Genomic DNA, 27,671 nt, shown 5'->3' with positions numbered 1-27,671 from the left:
TATTCCTATGGAAAACCCAAGAGGTAGAGCCCACCAAAGCCCATATCAAGATTTGTCATCCATATAATAGTTTGAAAGGATATGGCCTTATTAAGGCTATCACCCTTAATCCTTTCTTCTATGTGGGAAGTCCCACAAGTTCCAATACATATACCCAAAGTTTGTGGCTTTATAATCAATTACTGCTATTGATCTGTAAATTCATGCTCTGTATTTCTACTTTACCATGTGGGTTTGGAATTTTGAATCTTAACAATAGTGTTTTCTATTCTATAATTTTGGGTCTCTGCTTTTGATGAATATTTGGGTTCAATTTTCTTTTGGGTTTGTGCTGGTATGGCAGGGAATTGATAAGCTTAAAGATGTGTTCCAGGAATCTGGGAGGGGATCAGAGAACGTAACAAAACAATGGCACTCAGAATGTGGGCTTCTTCCAGGCCCGGACTTGAGATTTTGAGGCTTGAGACAAAAAATCAAAATGGACCTACATTTTTTATAAAAAAAATAAAAATAAATAAACACACAATTGAAAGAGGATTCGAACTTAGGCTAGGAGTAATATAAAAGAAAAGAATGCAACTTGCCAACTAAACTAATTTATTGTTTGTTAAAAAACACACATTTTATTTACTTAATAATTTTTTTAAATACCAAAAAAAAAAAATTAGGCATAACGAGACACTGGCCCTGAGATGGCCGACTCATGAGCCTCATGTCAGGTCCGGCTTTGGCTTCTTCTACAGCCAATGCCCTCAGAATCTCTGGTGCCTCCAAAGCTCAACCCTCCGCTGCATTTTCTCTCTCCAGATGCTTTTCCACTTCTCAGTTTCTACAACTTGGTCAATGGCCTTTTCGTTTTCTTTAATTTTAGTGCCAAGGGTCAGCTGAAAGTGCGTTCCAGATTATAAAGTGCCTACCTGTGTGTGTTGCTTTCTCTCTTATGCAGATGAACATTTCAAATGACTCACTCTCTGCGTTTTGCATGCTTCTTTAATCTGTTCTTGTTCCCAAATAGTACTGAGCAATTTCGGACGTGGCTTTTTTTACTTAAATAATTTTGATTAGAGAAAGAAAATCTAAAGTATTGTGGGCCGAGTATTAAATTGAGGTCCGATCCCTCTGTGAAGCCCAAACCCAATCCGTTAGTAGAGTTCTCCCTCTCTTTGGTCTTTGCTGTCACACTTATGGGGCCATGGCTGGGAAGCTCCTGAAGCAGCTCCGACCGCCACCGTACACCGCCACCGCCTCTGCGAGCCTCCACCGCCCTCGATTTCTCAACTTCCATAATGCCACTCGGCTCTTCTCCGATGCGCCTCCTCCCTCCGGAGAGCCTCCGCCGTCGATTCCACCGCCTCAAAACCCTCACTCTCCCTCGCCGTCGTCTCTGAACCAGGCAGAGCTCGCTAAGTTCGCCGCCATTGCCGGAACCTGGTGAGAGAAAATTTCTTAGAAGATTTCAATCTGTGCCTTTTTAGCTCCGAAGTTTGTGATCAAGAAGAAACAAATTCATTTGCGAAATTGAATTGTTTGATGAAAAAGGTGGGATTCTGAAGGACCATTCAAACCTTTGCATGCCATGAATCCTACAAGACTCGCCTTCATTCGCTCCACGCTGTGTCGTCATTTCAGGTAAAGTTACTATCTTTTCTGCTCTAGTGAATATCAAAAATGAGTAGAATTAAGAACCATGCTTTCAAACATTCATCAGGAGTTAATAAGAAAGTGATGCTTTTCTGTGTTTCTTATTTTTGTATGTGTTTTCTGATTTCAGGAGGGATCCATTATCTGCTAGGCCCTTTGAAGGGCTCAAGTTTCTTGATGTTGGCTGTGGTGGTGGAATTCTGTCTGAGGTATATTATATATCATCTTTCTTTTCTGTTTTAAATTAAGCACACCCCTAGTTTCAAATTAGCCATTTTGGCAATGGGGATCAAATTTAGTTTGGCAAATGCCAGCTACTGGTGTTGTCTGGCTGAACTTGTCTATGGTAGACACATTGTTCTCCATGATATTATTGGCATACTATCATCCTTTTAGGGCATGTAATGTTTATTAAATAGTTCTCTGTCTAGATGCATTATTTCTCTTTACGGCATATGGACCACTCTGTTTGATTCCAATTAATCTACTTGCATTTTGTTCGTCTATTATGTGTCATTGTTTTGGTTGAATATCTAAACCAGCTTGGATCAACTGCTTTGTTTATGGTTATTGTGTAACTGAACTGATAGTTTACCTGAAAAGTGTAATTGGTCAAGGGGTGATGTTAATCTTTAACCTTCTTCAGCCTTTAGCACGGATGGGAGCTTCTGTAACGGGAGTTGATGCTGTGGATAAAAATATCAAGATAGCTCGCCTTCATGCTGTATGGCCATTCTCTTGAACCGTAACTCTTAATTTTATGGTTTGAGTAATTCTGGTGTTCAAGTGACTTTTTGTATACATTAAGATGTTTCTAAACATTAGTCATTAACACAGGACTTGGATCCGGTGACCTCAAGCATTGAATATCATTGCACAACAGCTGGTACGTCCTATTCGAGTTCATAGTCTGTTAGGCAAGGTTTCTGGTTACGTCAATACTATTGTGCACACAATTGTAATTAATTGCTTGTGTAATTTTGGAATGCATGGCTATCCCCCATTAACGAACATAATTAGTGCCTTATTTTGATGTGCATAATTTGTTACCTATAATGTAGTCATATCTGGTAAAGTAATGAGTAATGCCCAACTGATAAGTGATAACCACGCAATATATGTTTTCTGTTTGACATGTCCCTACGATATAACTGCTATTATGATTCTTTTGTGGCCTCCTATTTGGTATCAATTTTTATTTTTTGGTGGTAAAAGTTCAAACGGTTTTGATATTCAAATTTATACTTAACCTGATTTAGTAATTGTATTTATGATTGCTATCATTTAGTAAGTATTCTTTAGTTCCAGTACCTTTTCTTTTCTTAAACTCAAGGCTTCTGATTTTCAATCATGCACAGAAAAACTAGTCGAGGAGCAGAGGAGTTTTGATGCTGTGTTTGCTTTAGAGGTATGTTCTTGCATGTACACACATTTTTTTTTTTTTTATTGTATTCAGATTATCTTGGATTTATGTCTATTTTTTGTGTAAATTGATTATTACTTTAGGTAATTGAGCACGTGGCAAATCCTGCTGAGTTCTGCAAATCTCTGTCTGCCTTAACTGTTCCTGATGGAGCTAGCGTGATTTCAACTATTAACCGTTCTATGAGAGCATATGCTACTGCAATTGTTGCTGCCGAGTATCTCCTCCATTGGGTATCTATCTATTCCTTTACTTCTGCTGAAGTTGACTAACCATACAGCATCTTTTGCTTTCCTTTAAATTGGTCATGCAGTCATGCTTCATGTGGTGTTCTAGTCTTAAATGTATTCCTCGATTGTTTGTGAATTTCTGATTATCTTTTTCTTACATTAAGGTATTACAATCTCATTACACTGCTCTAAGAAATACTTCTGTACTTAGTTATCTTAGAGATTCCCATAAAATAAGTGATGTGTTGTTTTATTAGTTGGTGATCCTCACATTTAGAATATTCTCCTTCTCAATAACGTCTATAGTCTACAATACATCCATGCAAGTATTGAGTTTCCAAGAGAGCAATCAATATACAAGGATATCAAGAAAGCACATTCTGTTTTGTTCTATCCATAAAAACATCTCAAATAATAAATTCTGACCCTTTTGCATTGAAGTCATTCAAAAATATTTCTTATTTTATTTGGTCTTTCCAACATATGAGAAAAAGGACTTCAAAATATGTTGTCAATGAAACTATATCCACTTTTAAGTTGGTTAATTGCAAGTAAAACATGTACTGAAGCTATAGAGATGAGTCATATTGAACTTCCTGTGGGTGTGTTATACTCCGGTTATAGGTTTTTCACTTGTAGATGAATTGAGCTGAATTGATTCTTTTGCAGCTTCCTAAAGGTACACATCAATGGTCCAGTTTCCTTACTCCTGAAGAACTAGTCTTGATCCTGGAGCGTGCTTCTATTTCGGTAAACCAAACCCCTTTTATTGGTCGCTCTAATAATTTCTATAATTATAGCCTACTTCTACAACTGCACTGGTTGGTAATTTTGATTGGTGTTTTAATGGTTTTGTCCAGGTCCAAGAGATGGCTGGATTTGCATACAACCCTTTGACAGGAAGATGGTTTATATCTGACGATGTTAGTGTAAACTTTATCGCTTATGGTACCAAAATAGAAACAGTCACTTTATAAATGCAACCAAATCTTGCCCCCTTTTGTTGTCTGGATGAAAATTCTTAATCTAGTCTTCACCATGTTCTTCTTCCTCCCTTTCCTCCATCATTTTTAGTTTCCAAATTCGGAAGAAAGATGTAGGAGATAATTGTACACAAATCATATTGAACAATGATCTGCAGATATCACCCCCTCCCATTACAATGCTTGCAAATCAGATGATCATTTCCATTTTCGAACTCTTACCACGAATGTCACTGCAGCACCCGAGTTTTTATATCAATAATGTTAGTCATCAAATTTGTTCATTCTTTAGTCATTTTGACTTGAGCTATGGCTCAAAAGCCATTTGGACACCCTTTTGATTTGGATTGGTGAAACAAAAGCCCCTTAATCATTTTGGTTTTTGACCCCATGCCCTAAATCATCTGTACTAAATTTGACAAGATTTCCCTAGGATCATTTTAAAGCACATAATACAAGTTTGCAATTGCACATAATTGAGTTGTTGAACAACGGAACAGTTGAGGAGGGAGATGTTTCATATACATGCAATGTTTTATATATACATTTGAAGGTTGTCCGGCTGGTTTCAAAAGTTTAGGGAGGAAGGAGTTGCTGTCAATCTGGTGAAATGTCTCTAGTAAAGCAGTTGCCCAGTTAATACATGTTCATGAATTAACGTCTCCCATCTTATACTCCTCTTCAACCTGTCAAGTCTTGATCATCTCTGCACACAGAAGATAAAAGACGTATCAGGAAGAGATAAAAACTCTACAGTTAACACACTGCATTCTTATACAAGTCAAGCACCGATCTTCAGATTCTGTTATATACGTTTGAGCCCAGAACTCCGTAAGCCTTGAACTTCAGATATTAAATGGTTGTTAAAAAACACAACCCCTAATTAGAGCTGATGATACTAACAAAGACAAAAAATTTACCCTTTGGCGGTGCTCTGAAATCGGATCACACTTGGCAGAATGGCTTCGTTTGAATCCAAGGCCAGAGAGAGAGAGAGAGAGCCATTTTTATTCCAGACCCGCCAGGCGGATCTCCGTTTTCTTAACTCAGCGCTGCATCACCATCAGGCCTTCATCTGAACTCTGTCAACGGCGACAGTAATCGGCACCCATTAGTCTGATTTGCCGCCATATGGATGGTTCTCATTCTCCGCCCTCCATATTTTTCAATCCTCGCCAGTGGTGCCCGCCAAAACCTAGAGACGGAGTTAAAATTCAGGGATATGTATGACTGTATGAGAAAGAGGAAGAAACAAGGTACTCGCTCCGTGTCATTTGTTAATTAAAATGACAAATCTAGAGTATCAATTGGTTCCCAGAGATCAATTCTTAGGGATCTTCATAGTTTTGGGTTTAATTGCTAAGCATGTTTTATCCCCAACGGTAGAAATACAATCAAATCATCCTTTCTGCATAGTTTAAAGTGACAATATTGAGAACTGATTTGAAAAATCAGATATGGCACGCTCTTGATTAATTTTACCAAGCATATTACATCTTATGGACTTTACTTTAACCCATTACATTTACAACATAATTAACCTCACTAGTAAAGGTCATAAGCTCACAATAATACTTTCTACATTCTGCTGAGAAAGGAATTAGAACTAGAAACACCATTGCCAACATTGAAAAGATCAAATTTCCCTATTTTTCTTTTTCACAACAATGAATGTTATACAACTTTTTGAGTTAAATAACACTTTCTGATACAATAATCTAGAGCACCGTACAATGTGCATATCATAACACAGTTCAGACTGGCAAAAGGAAACACATAAAGCAACATTTGACACAGTTGAGACTTGTGTAGAGAGTTGAGACTAGATATTAAGGCAAGGGTAGATGAGTTGAGACTTGAGAGTTCAGAGTTTCAGACAACATTTCACACAGCTCCCTATGGATACGCTCTCCATTATTATAGAAAAAGGTTGATTGAACAGGAATTAGTGTTAAGGATGAATAGCCAAAGTCACAATTTTCAGACTGGTAGAAAACACTGGATGGCTTTAACAATAGAAGAAAAGAGAAAAGTAGGAATATGCTGAGATTATGTAGCTCATACCCTCATTTGGACAAACTACCAACGCTGATGAGTATAGGAATTTTACACATGAGCTGAAGTCAAGTCCAAACAACAAGATCTCAACCCCCAGCTCAAACTGGCATGTTGACAAGTACAGATTTCACGCAATAAATTCAGTTGCACCCAACCAATAGATAAAGCAGTACCTTTGAAAATACAGTGATTTTCATAAAGACAAAAGGAAAAAAAGAAAGAAGAGGAAAACAACAACTTGCCTAAGGAAGAAAAACGAAAGAAAGAAAGAAATATAAGAACCAGCCTTTTATTTCGTGGTTCTCTGTATATTGTAATACAGCAAGCCAACAGAAAAATAAACTCAAAACTGTCCAGATTAACAAAAATGCTAAGATGTCTACACTAAAGGAAACATTGTTTCCGAATGAGATATCACAGTCATGAAGCATCTCGAAGAATTTACATTGGAACGGAAACTGTTGCATCTAAACCGTACTCTCAAATTACTTAACATGATCCAAAACGTATATTTACCTGAACGTTTTACAGCAGTGTATCTGCCATGAAGTTAGAATATTTTTCTTTGTGACCCCAAGAAAGTGGCTGCTATATGTCTTTAATCTTTTTTCCGCAACCTGTGACAGTATGTAGCCATGATGTTATTACAAACTAAATACCCCATTAGCAATACCGGTAAAGAACACGACAGATCAAAACTCAATTAATATAGCTTTCAGTATTGCTGATAGATATTTTTCAGGATCAACATATACATGACAGAGCTTTGAAGTTGAACAAAGAAAACCGAGCAGAAATGCTAATAACAACACATTCTTAGAAGCGACAAAATTCTCAAAGAAATGTTTTCAACAAAATGGTCTCATCATCCTCAACCTTTATTAAGCCAAAAGAAAAAAAAAAACATGAAAGGAACCAGGAAATCTAAATAGAACAGATCATAATACAAGACCACAACACATGGCACACAATGTACACAACAAATGAGTTCAACAGTCACTACAAAATGCAGAGACTGCACTAGTAGGGTAGCACAGAGTTTGCAATGCACAAAGTGCTCTAGGAGCCTTGCATATTATACATAATCAGGGCTACTGACTGGGCAGAACATGCATATCAATAAGACCTCACTCTGTACGCTGCCAGAAGGCCATCATGCATTAAAATATGCATAGCATAAGACCTTACACCACATCAGACTTCAACATTATAAAGAGGCAGAAATTTGTAAATTTAAATTAATTTGTAGAACCTGTAGACACACACACAACACCCAAAAAAAATTAAACAATGGGACTGAACAATTAGAAAGTATAGGCATGAAACGGAGATATCCACTGAAACAATGAGTCCTAGTAAAGTCACTGAACCTCAGGCTGACTTTTCCACTCCATACCAAAACTACAAAATTATCCCAATCAAAGGTCACAGAAACTTACCAATTGATGTAATCCCAGAAAAGCATCTTGTATCACATTTCAATTATAGTTCAGAGTAAACAGCAAACAATTTTTTCGAGTTAAAAATTTACCTCTTCATTAAAAAAGTTCATGAACTACTACTCACACGAACATGTTCAAGTCCAAATTAGTATCATTTCACCAGAAGTTACTGTACGCTATAACACTCATTTCTTCTAAACCCATCATTCATTGCAACTCTTATGCGTTCACAACATGTTTACTAAATAGATATACATTGAGAAATAAGGCTATCCCATAATCTAGAAACATCATAGAATGTCGGTTTAAATCAAAAGTAGTTGGTGACAAACAAAGCTGGCTATGTCAACAATCATGAATATTGAAATGACACCAAGTACAATTAGAGTCGCTCTATTCATCACTGGAGTCTACACTCATCTAAAACTTCCTAAACATTAGAAATTCAAACTTCAACAGGCTATTGTACCTCAAACTTTATAGCCCCACCTACTTGATATTGAATGGGTATTTGAAGCAAATCTCCAAATCTTTTCACCCATTTTGACAAAATTTAACCAACTAATAAATTGGTCAAAGAAGCAAAACAAAATAAGAACTGACAGCCAAAATGAATGTATACAATCAGATCCTCTTCTATGTTTCCAAAGTCCTAGCCAATAGATCTTGAGTACTGAAAAGTCAAGACCTAGCATAACAGTAATAGATTTATGTAACAATCGTCTTGACATATGCAGCAGCAAGTAGACTACAAGCAAAAAAGTACATGAAGCATAGGTAATATACGGTTTAATCCCATTTATAGTAATAACCTCAATGTAAACCTTCAATAGTAATACAAACTAGCATCAATTCTTAAAAAAATTTAAAAAATTACTCAAAATAACATCAAAATTACCATAGAAAAGCAGAAAAAAGTACTTTAGTTCACCACAACACTTCGAGGATTCACCCCTCCTTCCCTCCCACTTGTCTAACAAGTTATTAATTTTTCTAACCGTAAAGCAAAGGAAGTGTAGCATTTATACATCCAGAGGGGATGCAAATGTAATTTAGCAGAACCACAAAATATGCTGGTACTACCTTAGGAACAAGGCAGATAGAAGTATAGAACACCAGCTTCATGTGACCAAAAGACCTCACAAGTCTTTTATAATCAGTCACCTTGATGAAATGCTAAAGATAATACAACAAAAACATAGAGGTGGCAATTCTAAGGTAATTAGATTAAGGGCTACTAAGAGTTATTTGTGATGCATGATCTTAACAAGATAGAGTCTCTTTTGTCTGGAACACGATAATGCGCTCACCATAATTTTTTAGTAAAAAAGGATCCTATGGATAACTAAACAATTTTGTCAAAGAATAAATGAAAACCACAAACTCCATAGGGAAGGTTTGGGTTGGGGGAGGCTCTGTTTTGTAGTGTCATATAGTTGTATGTTTACTAGAAGCATGCACAAATCAGAACAAATCAAAAATGGGGAATGGAAGACACCTGGAACTAGACAAATTACTGGAGAACATATAATGCAACAGACAGGCAGGGTGAAAGTACTGAACTATGAATAGCAAATCAAATTCATGATTGCATAAACTATTCCTCTTATGTATTTAAAAAAATTATTGCATAAATTAATTTCTATCTATTTGATATTGGGTGTAATTACATCAGTTAAGACACAAGTGTACTAACCAAGAAAGAAACATGGGCATACACTTGGAAGCAAATGTTCTCGGGATACATTTGTCAGGAAAAATTACAATATACACAGTCCTGTCAAGAGCCTCCACAAGTTCTCAACACTGCCTTCAAGTACTTGAGGTTCTGTACACCAGATCACTCCAACTTAGAAGCGTAGCATAATGCGATGTCACTCGTTGATTCACCAACCTCAGAGCTGAATACAATTTCCAAACAACAAAAAATATTTATTATCCAGACAAACTATTGATTTAGGTTCCTATTAATCAGCCTTGACGCAGTATGCATTTAAACATAACAACAATTCCTCACAAAAAGAAACTTTCAGAACTCAACAAAGAAGTAGCACAAGGACATGAGCCACAAATCATATATGCGAAAACTTACAAGAATATTTAATCAGGGCAAGTGAACATTAAGCTGGTCTCCAACAATTAACAGCAGAAATATCAGGCCTACACGGCAAGATCTGAGCAGCACTATGACCTGGATAAAATACAGCTAGGAAGTTATTTATGACTGAATGGAAGGACACTTCCAAACAAACAAATAAACTTTCCAAGTAGAATATGTCAAATCACCTGATATTGGAGCTCCAGAGGGTACATTATTAGGAGCAGGACGTTGAAAATTCATATTATTTGCTGGTGGCCTCTCAACTGGTGGCCGAAAAAAACCTGCTACAGCAGCATATCAGAAGAGACGCTTAGGTTATGCATCAAATTAGAACAGAGCATTGCCAGAAGCACTAAGAAATTAATGAAAGCATCCTTATGAGATGCATAGACTTAATATGAACTTGCTGATATATTCAGACGTAAGAAACCAAAATTTTTCTAATAAGAATACCGGTGGAAATTGAGTTTTTATTTATTTATTTATTTTATTTTTTTTTACACCAAACTATGCAGGACACTACTTGATGAATAGCTTAGTCACCAGGATCAGATCTGCATACCTTCATGGCCAAATGGTGGCCCTGGGTGAGGAGGCCTCCCTCCATTTATCCAGACACCCCGTTGTTCATCGGTAACAAATCGTCTCTGATTATCAGGAACGGGTGGCAAAGGGTATGGGGGGCGGTACGGATGCTGGGGATGTTGTTGAACTGGGGGCTTTGCATAGGAGAAGTGACTGGATGGATTTTGTGGCGGGGCTGGAGGTAAAGGTCTAGGAGCAAAAGGTGCATTACCTTGTTGAAATTGTTGGACCTGTTGGTTTGGTTGAGAGACTTGTGTGTTTATGAAAATGTCACTGTGTCCATGCTCTACTTGCCTCGTAGAATTAAATCCAGAAGGTTCTCGAGGGCCACATACTCCTGCTGGGACAAAGCAAGCTTGCTGCTGCGGAAACATTTCGGTTTTCACAGCAGAATCAATAGCACCCCCATGAGGAGCATTTCCAGTCATTTGGACTAGTTGGTTGCCCTGTATGGAGGATAGATATGTTAGGAAAATAAGCATTATAACAACGATAAAAAGGAGAAAATAGCCAGAAGTCTTACACTAGTGCTGCAGTATTCATGAGGTACAGAAGGTTGATATGCCAACTGTGGTGAAGAATGGATTGATGATTGAGGTGGCAGCATCTGTTGGGCTACTAATGAAGGCTGGGTTGGTCTAGATGACTGAGGAATCAATAAATGTGGAGGACCTGATAGTGGTAGAGGAGGAGGAGGCTGTGAGGGGGGAGGCGGAGGTGGTGGTGGCGGTGATGGAGACAGTGGGGAGGTGGTGGTGGTGGTGAGGGAGGCAAAGGAGGGGGTGGAGGAGGAGAATCAAGAGGCAAAGGTGGGGAACCCTCTGGAAGTGGGGGCAAGTCAGTGCAAGCATTTAAAACTGGTTCCATGACCCTATGTGGCCCTTGCTGTGGTGGATCTATTTCAAAAGAACCATTAACAGATGACGGTCTTTCATCCTTCGGGTGTCCAGAAACGTCTTCCATTTCAAGCTCACCGTCCACATCCTCTAAGATGCAATGCCGCCTATCATTTGGAGTAACAGCATAGGTTTCTGACTCCCCAGAGGCATGGGTAGTTTCTACCGGTGATGGATGACTAGCCTCCTTGTATGAACAGCTTGGAACTTCTTCTTCATCATCATCATCATCATCTTCAAATGCATGAGAAGATAGAAATCCGGGCAACTGAAATGTAGCATTGCTGAAACAAGCCAAAACAAAAATATGTATCAGAAAGAACACAAAAAAACAGATGTGACACATAAAAGTAGCAACAGAACCATGCTTCCTGATTAATTTTTTAACTACATTTATATATAAGTGGGCCCAGTAATTGAGAAGAATTATTGCAACTAGTAATTTGTTCAAGTACTGAACTTTCACTGCGTTAGTCCAGAGTGTTGAGTATATTTATAACTTCATTTCTCTTCTCTAACATTTCATTGTACAATCTTGATTTTAGAGCAACAATGATTTGGAATGCAAATACATGTACTACAATACCCAAACAAGAAAAAATTCAAATAAATTGATGTTAGGAAAATCTTGAATTTCTAGGATTACAAAAAATAGTTGATTTATTCCCCATACTGTTCAACATCTATCTAATAATTTTCACGTCCCTAGCATGTATTAACCTAAATATGTCAATAAGATTAGACCTATAATCCATAACCACAGCTGTGCCACTTGGTTTCAAGGCCAGTAGACCCTATTGAAGATAAAATCAAGCATAATTGTAGTCAGTCAAAGGAAATAAAAAGCTAAATATCAAATACCTGCCATACTCATCCACAAACATTCCTTCCATTTCCCTGATTGGATCATCAATAGCACGCTCTGATCGAGATGGACGTCTAAGAGAGAAACCAGCAGTTGTATCATCATTTGAAACTCCAATGTCATCCATGTACCGACGAAGAACTGCTTGTGGAAAAATTTTCCTCTCAAGCCAGAGCCGTAAAACCTGGATAGAAGGAATTTTTGTTATCTTGTAGATAAAACTGCTCTCATGGAATTAGATGAATAAAATTAAATTACCTTATGACACTGACGACGATTCTCACGAGCACCAGAACCAGGTGGAGCAGCAGCACCTAGAAGCCGTGGCAATGCTGCTTGAACAGTTGGAACATATGAAGCTCCAGCAATACCTGAATACAAATAAAGAATAACTGCCGATATTAAATATCTCATACAGGAATAGCATATTCTGTACTCACAACCAAGAGAAAAAGAGAGACAGCTAGGTGTGAAATATTAAGATTGAAAGGAGTTTCCGCAAGTGCATATACCTTTTTGAGTATGTGAGATTTGTGTGATGGAGTCCACAAGAAAGAACAGGTCGACCTTACGATGAAAACTAGGCTCACTCTCCAGCTTTCGGATAAGCAGTTCCACAACCTGCACAAATGGGTAGTATTAACTAATCACACAACTTCAGATGCAACTTGGTAAGTGAAATGCCAAAGGCCAAAAAGAGAATTGAAGTGCAAACCTGAACACACAAATAACCAAAGGTCTAATTGGGGAATACATAACATAACATGCTAAATGCAGTTTAAAGATTTCTTCTCTCACTTAAAAATAATTACAGAACAAAATGAGAATTAGAGTTAAACAATGGAGAACCTACCTCGTTAGCTATACCATACTTGGCACAATCAAGGGCACAGCGAGTTGCCCGACTAATACTTTCCTTGGTCCTTGACAAAGTTTCTATCATTCCTTCAAAAGCATCACGAGCAACAGCTGCCTCGGTACCACCACTTAGTGATCCTCCAGCTGTCTGATGCCCAGAACTAACTCTTCTTTCTGAAATGTCCTCGATGTCTAGTTGATTTTGTAATGCAGAAGGGCGACTATGAGTAGATGGAGAAGCTATGTTTGTGGTGGGTTGAATAGGTCCTGGAATATCTGCCTGCAATGCACTGTTGCTAATGGGATAAAGACCCTGAACTGCCAAAGGACTGGGGCACGTCCCATCTGTGCTAGATAAAAAAGCAGAACTGGAAATTTCAAAGAAGTAGTTGTGCGACTGCGTTTGTTTCCTTTTTGCTTGTGCAACTGCAATTAGATGCTTCATAGACGAAGAAGATTCCAGAGTCTTAGAATCGACCAATAAGGCACTTTTATCTTCTTTTCCAACTTCCATTCTGTCATGAGGAAACAACCCAAAAATTGAAAATGAGAGAAGAAAACAATTTATGATACACAACAGAAAATCAAATGCATGCATACCTTTCCGCGGGTAACAAATTGTCCTCTATGGTATTTTCCTGTAAAATAGCGGAGTCATTGATCCGGGATATTGGTCTTGCAGTAGGTTTAGGTTTTTGAGAAGAAACCACACTATTAGAAACTGTTCTAGAACTGTTGCCAGATGCAGCCTGACCCTTTTTCTGAGTTGCAGTATTAGAGCCTTTAACTGGAGCTTTTGTGGCTTTTTGTTGTTCAACTGCAGGTTTAGTAGCTGTAGCCAACATAGGAGACTTCTTAGGAGAAGTCAAGGTTGGTTTTGACTCTTTGGACACCTGCTGGTCAGGTTCTAATTTTGCTGGACTCCGGTAGATGTGCACTGCCTTTTCAAGCCTCTTTTCATCAGTTTGAGTTTGCTTTTGAGACCTCTTCTCATCTACTGCAGGTTTGCTAGGTGACAGAGACCCATTCTTCAGCTGGGAAGATGATTCCTTTGTATGGCTGCCATGAACTTCAGTAGCATGTTTTGCACTGTGTAGAGCAGTATCAGAACTCTCAATATTTTCACCAGTGCTCTTTATAGCATCTGAATTTGAAGGTGCTTTAACATTTCGGGAAGAGCCTCCATGAACGGGTGTTTTGGGTTTTTCTTCCTCCTCCTCATCGTCATAAAGGCATACAGCCCTACGTTTTCTCTGTGTCTGAGGTGCTGAAACTTTGACATCACTAGACCGTGCTATATTATTCTTCTGAACAGGAGCCTTTTCCATTTTCTCATCAGAAACCAAAGTGTCAGAATCAGACATAGCCTCCATCGCTCGACGACGACGCTTTGCTAGGGGTAGAACAGCTTCATCACCAGAAGCGTTGACATTTTGGGATTTGGATACGAGAATGTTCTCTGGTTTAACACGTGAAGTAGACATTTTTGAATCTAATTTTTTTACCGTCTTCCGATCAGCAACATCAGAACTCGGAGGACTTTTTGAGAATGAACCCCGCCGGGTATTTTCCCCTGCATCAACATGCTTTGACTTTTTGGACAGATGTGAAATATCATTTGCTCCCAAATCAGGCTTTCCACGCCCAACTTGAGCATTCTTTGTTCTTCCAGAGAGTCTATCTCTGGCCTGGGCTTCAAGATCATCCACAGAGTCCTTTGCCTCATCTAGGACTTTGACATGCTTTTTGGCTTTAAGCAGGTCTTTCGTCCTTTTCCCATCCCTGATTCCAGTTTCAGGTTTAAGCGAATCTGGGGATAGTTTCCTTTTATTGCCACCAGAGATAGTTTTGCCTGTTGTTCCATCTCTCAATTGATCACCAGATTGTGGGCGATCAACACAACCAACAGAGCCATCTTCCTTCAATGACGTTAAAGAGCTGCCCTTGTGTACTTCAACCATGCCATCACTTCTCCTCTTTGATCCACTACCCATCTTTGTCATCTTGTGACCATTTACTAATGACCTCTGTCCCTCACCATGTTTCTTGGTGCGAATATCATCATCTTCATACTTATAATCAGAAACTTCTTTCTTCAAATGAGAAGAATTGGATGTCTTTGGTACCTTAGGGTGAACAACTGAGGACATTTTCTTATTTTCCTCAGAAGAAAAGACGGGAGATGAACTCTCCTTTGCTCCACAAGAGGTAGATGGGTCTACATCTTCAGTATCATTTTCACCTCGTATCTGTGAACAACGCTCCAACTTAGAGCCAAAATCATCTGTGCCTTCTTCCTTAACTGTATCTCCATCAGAACCGACTGCACCCTTATCATCTTTTATCTCGACATTAACCACATCATCCTCTACCCCGTCAACAGATGGAGCATCACATCCAAGATCTGATCTATCAGTATCAACCCTCACATCATTTGATTTCTTTTTCTGTAACTCATCAAATGCTTCACATATTTCCTTAACAGCTTGGGAAAAATACTTTGTTTTGCCTTGACAGCGAGCTGATATTTTACTTTTTGCCTCACTAGTGAATGCCTGAATATCTACAGGTGCAACAAAAGCTCTGTGGAGTTGGTAAAAAGAGCAAACAGAGAATCAGTAGCAGTCAATCTAACCAGCGGACAAATACAAAACGGATTTTGAATAAAAGAGAACAAAAAAAAAAGTATAGGAAAAACAAAAAAACACAGAACCAAGAATTACACACAACAGCTTCTAAGCCATTAAACAAAACATACATGCAAAAATATGCTAATGCAAGCTCAAACAATTCAGTAGTAATTATGCTATAAACAATCAATGTTGCTGAATACTTGTATCAGAAACAAACTTTTTCTGAAGAGGACAGATTATAGCCATAAACCACAACATTATACATAGAGACCAAACAAATTAAAGGCCTTTGGTAGCCCCTACCCAAGTAATACCACTCTAGCTGATCAGCAATCGCACAGGCAAATAGAGGCACTAAAATTAATTTGAACAGTCAATACCCCAATTTCAACTTTGTGACATCATTCTTCAGAAAAACACAGGGTAAAAACCGCCAAGCCCAATATAAAAACAACAAAAACAGAAAAGCAAAGAAACATCTCCCCAGCCTAAACGCAATGTCAACTGAATATACATCTTATACAAATTTATTTCCAAATAAGAAACAGTACCCATTAGAGAAGCACAATGAACAAAAAGCTACTACCCAAATAATTCCTCATTTCCCATATAATTCTGAATAGTTTAAGCTTTTGTATTCTAGTCATTTTTTGAAAATTTATGTTCAGTTCATATTGCAAAACTAGCCTCCGAATACCATATTCAAAACAAGCAGGTCCTCTTAACACTGTCTCAAATAAACCTTACATTCCAAGATAATATCTTACATAAATTTATTGGTAAAGCGTCACCATGCAAAGTTCTGTGATATCTGCCCTAGGTTTTCAAATATGTATAACAGGCAGTTCAAAGTGAATGTAACAAATATGACTAACAGACTGCACTTCATAAGCATTAAAATGATCAAAGGAGATATACTTACATCTCTTCTGTTCCAAAAAATTGGACAAAATACTTCTTAGGATCAGGGACTTTCTCCCAATCTTCAGGCTTGCTGATCTGAAAATTCAAAACCCAGAAGATCTACTTCAAAGACCAATCACATTCTGGCACAAACTTAAAATTCAATTGAGTTATAATCATAAGCAAATACATTAAACCAACACTCCAAAACATGTCAAACTACTAAAAGTTCATGCTCCAGATACCCCAAATCACTAGCATGCACATCTTCACCGTAATATACTTTAAACTAGACATTACTTTAATACAAAAAATAACCAAGTAGTTTATTAAAAGGAAACAAACACAACCAACCTATAGAATTGCCTGGAACAGTACGGGAATCCCATTCAATGATTTTAGTACAAGATATCCGAAATGACTGAAAAGAAAAGCCTCACTATGTTCAGTAAACTAATGCCAGTCCGAAAGAGCTACGACAATTGGCTAATCATGACGTTCTTACTTGTCAAAGTATAAACACACATCAACAAGCAGCTAAAAGGAAACCAAAGCAAAGCAGAAACTGTACAAAACGAAGAAGCGGAATCGGTATAAGAAACAAAGCAAAAGTGGGATCATAAAGGGTACCTTGGCGGGCCAAAAGGGGTGACCCTTGACCTTGGCGAGGACAAGATCGCCGAGACTCAACTGCGCCTTGCTCTTAGCCTTGCTCGCTCCGCGTCTACGCGACGGAGCCATGGCGTGGACGCCGCAATCTTAGAAAGCAAGACGAAAAACCCTAATTGAATCGTGGCAAATCGAATCGCAGAAGCACGTACGGGAAACCCTATGGAGGCGCGGAATTGGAATCTCAGGCGGCGGCTGACGGCCGACGGAAGTTCCGGCGCCGGAGCTACTAGGTTATCGGAGGAGAGAGGACTGCATTCACAATCGTAGAGAGAGAGAGAGAGAGGAGTGTGTGACAGAGAGATTGAGGCGGTCGAAGAAGAGCGAGAGAGATTGTAGATTTTGTGAAAACAAAAAAGGAGGGCTTGGGCTTTGGGGCTGCAGTTGGGCACCAATGGGAATACGCCTGGGACATATCGGTAATTTTCGGCCTTCTCTCTCCCTATTAAGGGATATTTTTTCTTTTTTATTTATTTTCCTTATGTGTCGGCGTACGTGTGTACCAAACGCGACATCGTACATAATTCCCTCAAGATTGTTCTTTTTATCTTATGAAAACTCGCATTCGCTGATAGAACTGTAACCAAAACACAAAAGACCAAAAAGGCGAAATAGGGAGAGACAGCAGTTCTTTATTTTATACGGAGCATGCAAACTAAAAATTGGCAGAATTGGCCTCACAAAAGAGCAGGAAATACTGTAATTCCGAAATGAAGGCTAAGTTGAAAGAAATCATGTTAAATTCAAGGATATAAATTAGGACAAAATTAAAAGACCAAACTTTAAAAGAGCTATGTTCCTCACTGAGACCTAAATCTCTGAAGCTAGTTTGAACTCTTGTCCTGTTCTTTGCCTTCTTTGCCAACAGCATCAGTGACCAGAGCCATTGGTCTTTCATCAATGACTTCATCAATTATTCCAAACTCCTTTGCCTCTACTGCGGTCATGAAGTGATCCCTATCCATATTCTTCTCGATCATCTCTTTTGACTGCCCTGTATGCTTTGAATACAACGCATTGAGTGAATCCCACACACGGACAATCTGCTTTGTGTGAATTGTCATATCTTTTGCTTGTCCGCTGTACCCACCTGAAGGCTGATGAATCATAATTGTGGCATTGGGAAGTGACCGCCTCTCACCCTTGGCACCCGCAGCTAAGAGAAGTGAAGCCATTGATGCAGCTTGACCCAAACAAATTGTATTGATCGGTGACCGAATGTACTGCATGGTATCATAAATTGCAAGACCTGTGTGCACCAAAAGAAACTAGGCATCACAACCATGAATAGGGTTGTGTCATGCATTCATGCAATGCTTCACTTTGCTCAAAGGTATCTTTGAATAGATTTGAAAAGAAGAGAGAAAAGAACTACATTGATATGTATAGGTTACAGGTAGTTCCAACTCTAATCCTAATCAATCTAACACAAAGAAACTCCTAAACAATCTAGAAAGTTTTTGTGTTATAGGGCTGTCATTTGTGGGAAGTATGGTGGAAGATATTAGACTCAGAACCAGATTGAAAAAGCTAAGAAACAAAGTACCCACTACGCTCAAAAGTGTTGACAAGTTACTCTTAGATGGACTAAATTGATATCGACATTTTGGCTAAAGATCACCACCATCATTTTTAGTTTCTTTCTGCCAGTCAGCACCAAGTTTGTTTAGTTTCTTACCACATCTAATTCCATAAGAAGATAACCCCACAGCTACCTTTACCTTACAAGGTAGCTTCTGCCGAAACTCATACACCATTTTCATTGAATGCCAAATACTTTCTAATCCCTTAAACCCACAACTGGGGAACTTGCCTGTAAAGCCTAATCACCCTCTACTCCTATATCCTCAGACCACAAATTTTCATATTCAAATCCCTCGGTGTATTGTCGGCAGCAGTCTCAAATTGCTCAAACTGATACTTGAAATTGATAAAATTCTAATTTACAAATAGCATTTCACTTTTATGTAAACTCTAGACATTGGTGACATATACCATTAGTTATCAAATAACCACACCTAATCTTCTATGATGCACTTCACCATAAGGTAGACAGACACTTAATGGCCTGGTTTACTGGGATGGAAACCATTATCTACCAGCACTACCATTATCATGAATTTACAAAACAGTTCCATTGTTTGACATCTTAAGATCAAATTCCACTTAAAATGCACACCAGAGCTCGACTCTAAAAATACATAATGATAAGCTCCAATCAGGAGAACCGGTACAGGTCATATACCCTAGAATTATACAGACTGCATATCTTGTCATCATCACAGCTCACGACAAATAGAAAGTCATCTACTTAGTTCCTCAACTACTAGTTATTAGACCAAACAATGTCCGCGAGAATTCAAATAAAGTCCTGAAGTCCCAAGCCTATTATTACTACCGATTCAGATAGTTTCTTACAGCAGCTAGAAAACATACGATCACCCTTACAAGCATCAGATACTGTGTTAATAATTCATTATAAAGAAAACGGTGACCAAAAGGAAAAATTCATTCCAACTTGTTAATTTATACAACAATAAACAAACAAACAAACAAACGTTCTAAAGTAAAAGGAGAAATGTATCCTAGTGAAGTCAGACTACTAAAGGGCAAATCCATCACAAAAAAAAAATGAAAGAAATGAGAAAATTAAAGAATGAGAAAGGGACCTGCAGTGACATGGCCACCAGGAGAATTGAGGTACATATTGATGGGCTTGGATGGGTTCTCAGACTCGAGAAAGAGAAGCTGGGCGACGACGACATGGGCGGTGTCGTCGTTGATGGGACCGTTGATGCAGACTATGCGCTCCTTGAGAAGGCGAGAGAAGATGTCGTACGCTCGCTCACCTCGAGACGAGTGCTCTATCACCATTGGGATCAGACTGTAGCACCGAGAAGACGTCGTCGTCGTGCTCGTTCCCCATGGACTCGAAACTCGTGCTCTTCTGCTGGTCGCGACGAGCTTGGCGCCTGAGATTAGGCTCCTCATCATAGAGAGAAACAGCGATTTCCAGATGGGGATAGATAGGGTTTAACTTAGAATTCAGACTCCAGTGTTCAACTTCACATTAACGCGACGCCAGAGCTTTGATTTTGATGATGGAGAATTCTGGGATCTAGATTGGCGGGTCGGGTACCTATGTGGGTCATTTACTTTGGGTTTGCACAAAAGCCCAAAACAAAGATTAAAACATTTGGGCCTTCAAAAATAATCTATGGTTCAGTTTCCAATAACCCAAATCAAAATCTCAAATAGAAATTAGCTGAAATTCCTCCCAAGCACTATAACTGTTAAGAGTCCGAAGAATCTCAAGTTGCATGCATTTATATTTATAGGAAGTTTGTTCCTAGATTCAAATCAATTATCAGCTGAAAGTTTCTTTTGTCTTTCAAGAGGAATGAAGATGTTTTGTTTAACCATATATAGCCTAGGATTATCAATTTCTCTGCTAGCTGAATCATCTACGGTGCATTCAAATATACCAAAAATTCAGAATTACCTCATTAGTATGTATAACAAATCAGCAAATACTTGCTACAGATCTTTTACTTTTCAGGACACCAAATTTGTTGATAAGTGGTAATTTTCATATGTAATAATTACAGCAAAATTACAATATTATCAAATGAATGACATTCAGACCCCTCTTCGCAGCTTTTGATACCAGATCACATTTGGTATCAGCAGTACAAAATTTGCAAGCACTATTGATAAACCTGCATAAATTCAGATGCCAACGATTTTTTCATTAATTATCAGTAAGATAGATATCCAAAACCAACTTAAACACAGTTTCAATACTCTGCTTTTATTTTGTTTAGGTTCCATGTGTCATTATTTTGCCCAGCTAAAATGGAATGTGAACTAAAGGGTTGAGTGCTTGTCACATGTTATGCAGAGATAAGATATTTGAAAGTTTCTAAAATGAGATTTGATACCCAAGGGGAGACGAATATATTACCAAGTGTAAATACTTCATCCAAGATACCGAAGCAATACCCCATCGTTCCCCAGCACAAATCCTTGATTGTCATCGATAAACCTGCAGTGACGGAGGAGTTTCAGGAGCTCGTAATGGGTGGAGCTCATACAAAACCTTCAAACTCTTGCTTAGTTTTAATTCCTTATGAATATGAACTTAAAGAAACAAAAGAGGAATTGCTATCCTTTCAAGTTTTGGTGTGTTACAACTTATACGTGGGATATTTCTACTATTGAAGTGGTAAAAGACGCTGAGGATCTAGAAACAGATGTGGAGATAAGTGTGTGACTTCCAATTAGAAATGTCCATTTGATGAATTACAAATTATCAAGTACATAAATAAACTTTTGGAAGGGAAGACTTACTTTACAGAGTATAGATTTGCAGCAATATTGTCGGCTGCTTTGTCACGGACCCATGTCTTGCCACCATTGGTAGTTCGCAATAAAATCCCACTTCCACCTGCTGCCCAAGCCTCATCCTGCATAATACAAACAGTCACTACACATGTAAAACTAACTGAGAAATTTAGACAGGATGTGTTCCTTAGAAACTAGAAAGGGACAAGCTTAACAGAAACAAAATCTGCAAAGTCAAACCAGATGGCTACCACTCTTTCTTAAAAACCAACTTTGAAACATGTTGAAGCTTCCACTCTTTTCTACCGTTTTCTACGTATTAGCAAGAATGCCAAGTGCACTAAAGCCTTCATTATGCTATTCAATGAAATCATACAATACAGCATATAAGTCCTTGGGGATGGGGGAGGAAGAAATTGTTGGCCTTATAGAGCCAGTGAGGACATTAGTCTAAACTATACCTTTGATCGGTACCCAACATCAAGAATGCCAAAACCCCGGCTTTGGACTGGAACTTCTTCAAACTCCTCTGTTATCTGATATGGTAAACAATAACTTAGCTTCAAGCCTTCAACAATAATTTTATAAAAATAAAAATAAAAAAAAACAAGATTAATTGGTGAAGTGTTGAGTGATGACACATATGGGTAGCAAAACTTAAAAGTGAAGTCCCTGAATCATCACTTAGAATGCTGGGTAAGGCATTCTCCCCTAAAGTTACAGAAACTAATGACAACCTCAGAGGGGAGAAACAGAAGAAAAATAGGGGAAGAAAGAAGAAAAAGAATGCTACATAGAAAACTCTTTTCTTGAGCTAGTGGATACTTCTGGCATGTATTATCCAAATCCAGCATTTTGACAACTTTATTATCAAAATATCTGTTCTTTCTACTTAAGAACCTCTTTTTGTTTAAGATGTAAAATTTTCTCATTATTCATCTCTTATCTTTATATTGGGCTGTAAAGTGAAATATGAACCCTCATCAGTATTCATATAAGGACTCGATCGTCATCCATATAAGGACTTGACTGCTTGAAACATGTGAAAACTCCAAAAAAAAAAAAAAAAAGGTATATTAAAATTCATTCATCAGTTTCAGTTGTCACTTACCCCTGTACCTTTGCTCAGAAAAAGTCCCCCTCCACGAACAAGAAGCCAAAGACCACCATCAGCTCTCCAACCCATGTTTTGGATTCTTCTTGCAACTGATCTGTTATGTGGCTGCCAGTATGGCTGAAAACGTAGAGAAGGCAACGGAACACAGTTAAGATGACTATATGTCCCACAAGAAACTCAAAATTAAAATGAGAACATGGAGAAGCCAGCACATCATAATAAATCAATAACTATCAGTTGCACAAGGAAAAGATGAACAGTGATAACGCTACAAATGAGCCCTCATGCTCTTCAGGTAAAACATGTGGGGCTAAAACTCAACTAAGTGTTTATCTCAAGTCTCAACTAATTGGCAACTAGTTAGCCCTATGTAAGGTCATCTTCTGCATCAAATCTTTAACTATCATGCTCCTCCTCTATACTTAAACAAGCAACCTATCTCATGTTTTTGGTCTCCTCTAACCTGATTCACTCCTTCAAGAAATTCAGATTGGTGTAGTTGTAGCAGAAAATGCCATCACTACACTCTTGATGATATTTTCCAGGGTTCACTAATTCCATTAATAAAGATAAAAAGAGAACCTCCCATTATGGTTCTCTGTATATATTCCAAGGGTAAAAGACCCAAAAAAGAAAAAAGTAAGTAAACAGAACAAGAGCCATATAGCTTCCGAGAGGTGAAAACTGACCTGACCAGGCTCCCAAGTAAGGAAGAAGTTACCACGACTTGAGACAGCAACATAGCTTCCATTTGGCGAGCGATTGACGGCATTAAAAGTTCCTGTGTAGTAACTTGCACCGCTAATGCCACTAGAGACTGTTCTGCAAAAGCAATGAAGATACATGAATCTTGCTTTATAATTACAGTAACAAACCCGATGGATATAATATCAGCAGAAACTTCTCATCACTAAGAAACCTTGGATTGCTTGATATTTGTTAGAGGCAATATACCTATTAAGAGTAGCAGAAACAGTCTCCTGAACAGCAGCCCTCCAATTGTATCCCCTATTGGAGGTCACATAAATCGCACCTTCGTCAGTCACCATCTCTGCGCTCTTCTCACCAGTTGCCTTTATATATACCTGCACACATTATTACTAAAATTAATTTACTATTTCCATTTCCTAAAACAATAACAATAACAATGGCAATGGTGTGGTATCTAAAATCGATGGACATGGACATTATGGTTAATTACCATATCTCCCGGAAGCTGAGAGCTTAGCGGTATCCGTTCCCAGCTGTCGCCAGCATCAGAAGTGTGCAACAGAATTGCAGGCTTTCCGACAATCCAGCCCTCCTTCCCTTTGAAGCTTATGGCATTGAACCTGTAGTTAAAATCTTCATCTTCAGCAGACGGAATTGACCGCGGCGCCCAGCTTTGTCCACCGTCCTTGGTCTCCAAAAGTGTCTGCCTTGTTCCCAACAGAAATCCTAACGTACGCCAACATGCAAACCCTCAGATCAATTAATCCACAATGCAAATAGTTTAGTTCACGAAAATCACATGACCAACAAAAGAAGAGATCGACGGTGAAGTAGAGTTACCGTGTTTAGGGTCGTCGGGGACGAAAGCGATGTCGAGAAGGACGACGCCGGGGTCGATAGGGAGGGAGACTTTCTCCCACTCGGAGAGGGCGGGCTCTTCGGACTTGGCCAGTTGAGGGGAACCCAGCAACGGCACGGTTAGGGCGAGAGACAGCGCCGCCGTCTCGGAGACGAAGTGGCGGCGACTGAGCGGAGAAGAAGAAGAGGCTCTGGGAATGAAGCGAGGGAGAGAGGTGGGGCAATGACGTGGAGGAGTGGAGACGAAGAGAGAGGGTTTGAGGAGAATCATTGGTTTGGAGAAATCTGTAGTGAGGAGTTGCAGAGTCGCCATCTTCCTTCGACAGTTCGACTCACTCTCTCCTTCTCTCTTATCTCTCTTATCCAAAACAGACAATGATCAACGGCTTCGCGCGCGGAGGGTGATTTTGAGCTTCCATGTCAGTCCACGTAGACAGGCTTTTTATTATTATTATTACAGTTAATACGTCAAAGTCGAAATGGAAGAGTAGAATCAGCACTTGGGGGATGTAGCTCAGATGGTAGAGCGCTCGCTTAGCATGCGAGAGGTACGGGGATCGATACCCCGCATCTCCATTTTCAACTTTCACCTTTTTTTTTTCCTTTCTTTTTTTTGTAATTAGGAATTTAGGATTTTGATTGTCAAATGCAGTGTGTTTTAATTAAATATTCATAAATTTGTGATCCATGTACGATTATGATTTTCAAATGTAGTATATTTAACTAGTTATTCATAAATAGCGATCCTCTTTCTTTTCCTTGTTTAAGAAGTACTAGATTCTGATTTTTTTTTTATTTAAAAGAGGATCAAATGATTTCACTCCTACCCTAATGGTGACTCGAACCCATGACTTCATACATAGGTAATGGGTGTTGGATTCTGATTTGATTTAAGATTAAATGTTGATCAAAGTCTGTTAAAAAAAAATGGTGATCAAATTAATATTTCGATCAGAATTGATAAATGGTATAAATCTCAATAAATCACTTTTTTTTTCTTTTTTTTTTTGAAAGGAAGTAATATGGTTTTACTAATTAACATCTCAACATTAATTGAAAATTATTGGTGATCGACGACGACGATGATGATGTCTGTGCAGAGCAGTAGACGGGTCTTTGGTTTGGTTATTGGATCATTATCGATGCTTTTATTGTTCCAAGGAATTGCTTGTGAAGCAGACTATACTCAAGCACTTGCCAAGTCATTGTTGTATTATGAGGGTCAACGCTCAGGGAAGTTGCCCCCTATTGGCAAACTCCAGAGAGTGGCGTGGCGAGGAGATTCCGGACTAGAAGACGGCAGTGATGCTGGAGTAAGATCGTTTACGTACCATGCATGCTAGTCAACCTATAGCATAATTAATGTATTGATATATACCACTGTTATGAATGTACGTCCTTGTGCATGTAATATAATCATATATATATGTTGTGTGCACATGCATGCAGATTGATTTGGTGGGAGGCTACTACGATGCCGGAGACAATCTCAAGTTGGGATTTCCAATGGCCTTCTCAGTAACAATGCTGTCATGGAGCACGATCGAATTCCAAAGCAAGCTCAAGGCCAAATATGAGATCGCTAATGCTCTTCGGGCTATCAAGTGGGGAACAGATTACTTGATAAAAGCACATCCACAGCCCGAAGTGCTTTATGGGCATATTGGGGGTGTTGATTCAGACCATCAATGTTGGCAGAGACCAGAGGACATGACCACCCCGAGGACCGTGTTCATGATTGATGACCAACACCCGGGATCTGATCTCGCCGCTGAAACTGCTGCTGCTTTGGCTGCTGCCTCAATTGCTTTTGAACGTTTTGATAGAAGTTACTCATACCAACTCGTAATTCATGCAAAGCAGGTATATACTACTTCATCATTCATTACTAGCTAGCCTTCTAATTAGTAACGCAATATTTACAAAGTGATCTTGGAATTTGATTAGCTCGATCTTGTTCTATGTGAATTGAATTCAGCTATTTGATTTTGCACGCAATCATCCTGGTAAGTATCAAAACAGCATCCCTGAGGCAGGAAAAGTCTACGCCAGTAGTGGGTATCAGGTATTGATTTCTGTTTAACCATCATGCAAATATCAAACATGTGTTATTCCTAGTCTGAAAAGGACAATTGATTCTCTACAACTCACTTGTGGTTAACGATTCGAAGCCCTCTTAACACTTGATTAATTAGTTATGTACGTGATCAATGTGTATTTTGATTTTTGGGTGCAGGACGAGATGCTGTGGGCAGCGGCATGGCTCCATCGTGCTACTAATGAACAGAAGTACCTCAACTTCCTAAGCGAAGCGGGAGATATAGGTGGAACAAGAACAACATTCTCATGGGATGACAAATTCGTCGGCGCACAGGTTTTGGCAGCACTGGTACGCCTATATTCTTCAAATCCATCTTCAGTGTCCAGAACATTATTACCGGATTGAAAATTTGTCTCACATTCGTTGCTTTAAATTAATGAAAAGAAACCAATATTGAGTGTACATTGCAGCTTGTAATGAAGGGAAAGGTTGATTCTTCAGGAAAATGGGGGGAGTATAAGCGCCATGCAGAGGAATTCATATGTTCATGCGTTCAGAAAGGAAACAACAACGTGAAGAAGACACCCGGAGGCTTGCTTTGGTTTCTGCCATGGAATAACAATCAATACGTTGCCACTGCTACATTTGTCACCACTGTTTATTCCGTTTATTTGGACGCAAAAAAGGCCTCCATCAACTGTCCTGGTGGCGCTGCTCACCCCTCTGATCTCATTGCATCTGCCAAGTCACAGGTATTTTATTTGATACATGAAAGTTAACCCGATCGATCGACTAGTGAGAACAGATCTAATTCATTTCTACACAAGGTTGATTACATCTTGGGCTCAAACCCGAAAAACATGAGCTATATGGTTGGATATGGATCGAATTATCCGAAGCAAATTCATCACAGAGGAGCATCAATCGTCTCAATCAAGAAGGATCCAGCTCCTGTAACATGCCAAGGTGGGTTTGACTGGTTTCACAGACCCGAGCCCAACCCGAACGTGCTGGAGGGAGCAATTGTGACCCCAGATGAAAATGATGGTTTTGCGGACGACAGGAACAACTTTCAGTTAGCTGAACCAACGACCGTTACTAATGCTCCACTAGTTGGTGTCTTAGCTCACCTTGCTCAACTCCTATGATTAACTAATGAGTTTGTATCCTGTTATGTCTATGAACAACCAATACCATTCACATCAATGAACAGTGACCGTTTGAGCTTTCTTTACCTTCTCTCCCTTTCGTTCTTTTTTGTTGCAACTTGGCCCATCTGGTATTCGAGACGTTCATCAATGAACTCCGTCCTA

General features: G+C 38.9%; 5 protein-coding genes and 1 non-coding gene across 6 annotated transcripts; 3 read left to right on the top strand and 3 right to left on the bottom strand.

Moving 5' to 3' along the window:
* Window positions 1-1,010: 1,010 nt before the first annotated feature.
* LOC112196988 (ubiquinone biosynthesis O-methyltransferase, mitochondrial) lies at window positions 1,011-4,505 on the top strand. Its single transcript, XM_024337504.2, has 9 exons — window positions 1,011-1,431; window positions 1,540-1,629; window positions 1,772-1,850; window positions 2,288-2,365; window positions 2,479-2,527; window positions 3,000-3,049; window positions 3,148-3,297; window positions 3,964-4,044; window positions 4,155-4,505. The coding sequence occupies exons 1-9, from the start codon at window positions 1,193-1,195 to the stop codon at window positions 4,269-4,271; spliced, it is 933 nt and encodes a 310-aa protein (XP_024193272.1). The 5' UTR covers window positions 1,011-1,192; the 3' UTR covers window positions 4,272-4,505.
* A 4,860-nt stretch (window positions 4,506-9,365) lies between these two features.
* On the bottom strand, window positions 9,366-17,700 carry LOC112196986 (ENHANCER OF AG-4 protein 2). Its single transcript, XM_040518002.1, is given in 13 exon segments — window positions 9,366-9,678; window positions 9,870-9,968; window positions 10,064-10,162; window positions 10,441-10,909; window positions 10,987-11,213; window positions 11,216-11,643; window positions 12,221-12,408; window positions 12,483-12,595; window positions 12,737-12,845; window positions 13,078-13,597; window positions 13,683-15,665; window positions 16,638-16,738; window positions 17,249-17,700. Coding segments are annotated over 12 exon segments (4,419 nt in total). The 5' UTR covers window positions 17,360-17,700; the 3' UTR covers window positions 9,366-9,678; window positions 9,870-9,897.
* Window positions 17,701-17,899: 199 nt separating this feature from the next.
* LOC112196989 (ATP-dependent Clp protease proteolytic subunit 2, mitochondrial) lies at window positions 17,900-20,417 on the bottom strand. Its single transcript, XM_024337505.2, has 2 exons — window positions 19,957-20,417; window positions 17,900-18,536 (listed from the first exon to the last, which is right to left on the bottom strand). Exons 1-2 carry the CDS (start codon window positions 20,279-20,281, stop codon window positions 18,112-18,114), a joined length of 750 nt encoding a protein of 249 aa, XP_024193273.1. The 5' UTR covers window positions 20,282-20,417; the 3' UTR covers window positions 17,900-18,111.
* A 340-nt stretch (window positions 20,418-20,757) lies between these two features.
* On the bottom strand, window positions 20,758-24,705 carry LOC112196987 (photosystem II stability/assembly factor HCF136, chloroplastic). Its single transcript, XM_024337503.2, has 9 exons — window positions 24,300-24,705; window positions 23,950-24,185; window positions 23,703-23,833; window positions 23,438-23,570; window positions 22,743-22,865; window positions 22,093-22,167; window positions 21,638-21,753; window positions 21,252-21,332; window positions 20,758-21,006 (listed from the first exon to the last, which is right to left on the bottom strand). The coding sequence occupies exons 1-8, from the start codon at window positions 24,628-24,630 to the stop codon at window positions 21,266-21,268; spliced, it is 1,212 nt and encodes a 403-aa protein (XP_024193271.1). The 5' UTR covers window positions 24,631-24,705; the 3' UTR covers window positions 20,758-21,006; window positions 21,252-21,265.
* Window positions 24,706-24,820: 115 nt separating this feature from the next.
* Window positions 24,821-24,893, top strand: TRNAA-AGC. Its single transcript has one exon. It is a non-coding gene; the product is annotated as a tRNA-Ala (tRNA).
* A 512-nt stretch (window positions 24,894-25,405) lies between these two features.
* On the top strand, window positions 25,406-27,506 carry LOC112199813 (endoglucanase 13). The gene is made up of 6 exons (XM_024340775.2): window positions 25,406-25,630; window positions 25,767-26,180; window positions 26,296-26,382; window positions 26,554-26,706; window positions 26,829-27,110; window positions 27,186-27,506. The coding sequence occupies exons 1-6, from the start codon at window positions 25,406-25,408 to the stop codon at window positions 27,504-27,506; spliced, it is 1,482 nt and encodes a 493-aa protein (XP_024196543.2).
* The last annotated feature ends 165 nt before the right edge of the window (window positions 27,507-27,671 follow it).

This window comes from Rosa chinensis, chromosome 4, assembly GCF_002994745.2.
Source record: "Rosa chinensis cultivar Old Blush chromosome 4, RchiOBHm-V2, whole genome shotgun sequence".
NCBI classification, from domain to species: Eukaryota; Viridiplantae; Streptophyta; class Magnoliopsida; order Rosales; family Rosaceae; genus Rosa; species Rosa chinensis.
Note: the sequence above shows the minus strand (reverse complement) of the source record. Positions and strands in the feature narration are given on the sequence as shown.

Bases quoted from the DNA above. Each gene is read 5' to 3' on its own strand.
- LOC112196988 (XM_024337504.2), top strand. From the start codon at position 1,193: ATGGCTGGGAAGCTCCTGAAGCAGCTCCGACCGCCACCGTACACCGCC. The intron at 1,432-1,539 runs GTGAGAGAAAAT...TTGATGAAAAAG, and splicing joins GCCGCCATTGCCGGAACCTG to GTGGGATTCTGAAGGACCAT. The intron at 3,050-3,147 runs GTATGTTCTTGC...TTATTACTTTAG, and splicing joins ATGCTGTGTTTGCTTTAGAG to GTAATTGAGCACGTGGCAAA.
- LOC112196989 (XM_024337505.2), bottom strand. From the start codon at position 20,281: ATGATGAGGAGCCTAATCTCAGGCGCCAAGCTCGTCGCGACCAGCAGA. The intron at 18,537-19,956 runs GTCCCTTTCTCA...TGGTGCACACAG, and splicing joins TGGTGGCCATGTCACTGCAG to GTCTTGCAATTTATGATACC.
- LOC112196987 (XM_024337503.2), bottom strand. From the start codon at position 24,630: ATGGCGACTCTGCAACTCCTCACTACAGATTTCTCCAAACCAATGATT. The intron at 23,834-23,949 runs GTAATTAACCAT...TAATGTGTGCAG, and splicing joins CTCAGCTTCCGGGAGATATG to GTATATATAAAGGCAACTGG. The intron at 22,866-23,437 runs GTCAGTTTTCAC...CTACGTTTTCAG, and splicing joins TTACTTGGGAGCCTGGTCAG to CCATACTGGCAGCCACATAA.
- LOC112199813 (XM_024340775.2), top strand. From the start codon at position 25,406: ATGTCTGTGCAGAGCAGTAGACGGGTCTTTGGTTTGGTTATTGGATCA. The intron at 25,631-25,766 runs GTAAGATCGTTT...ACATGCATGCAG, and splicing joins AAGACGGCAGTGATGCTGGA to ATTGATTTGGTGGGAGGCTA. The intron at 27,111-27,185 runs GTATTTTATTTG...TTTCTACACAAG, and splicing joins TTGCATCTGCCAAGTCACAG to GTTGATTACATCTTGGGCTC.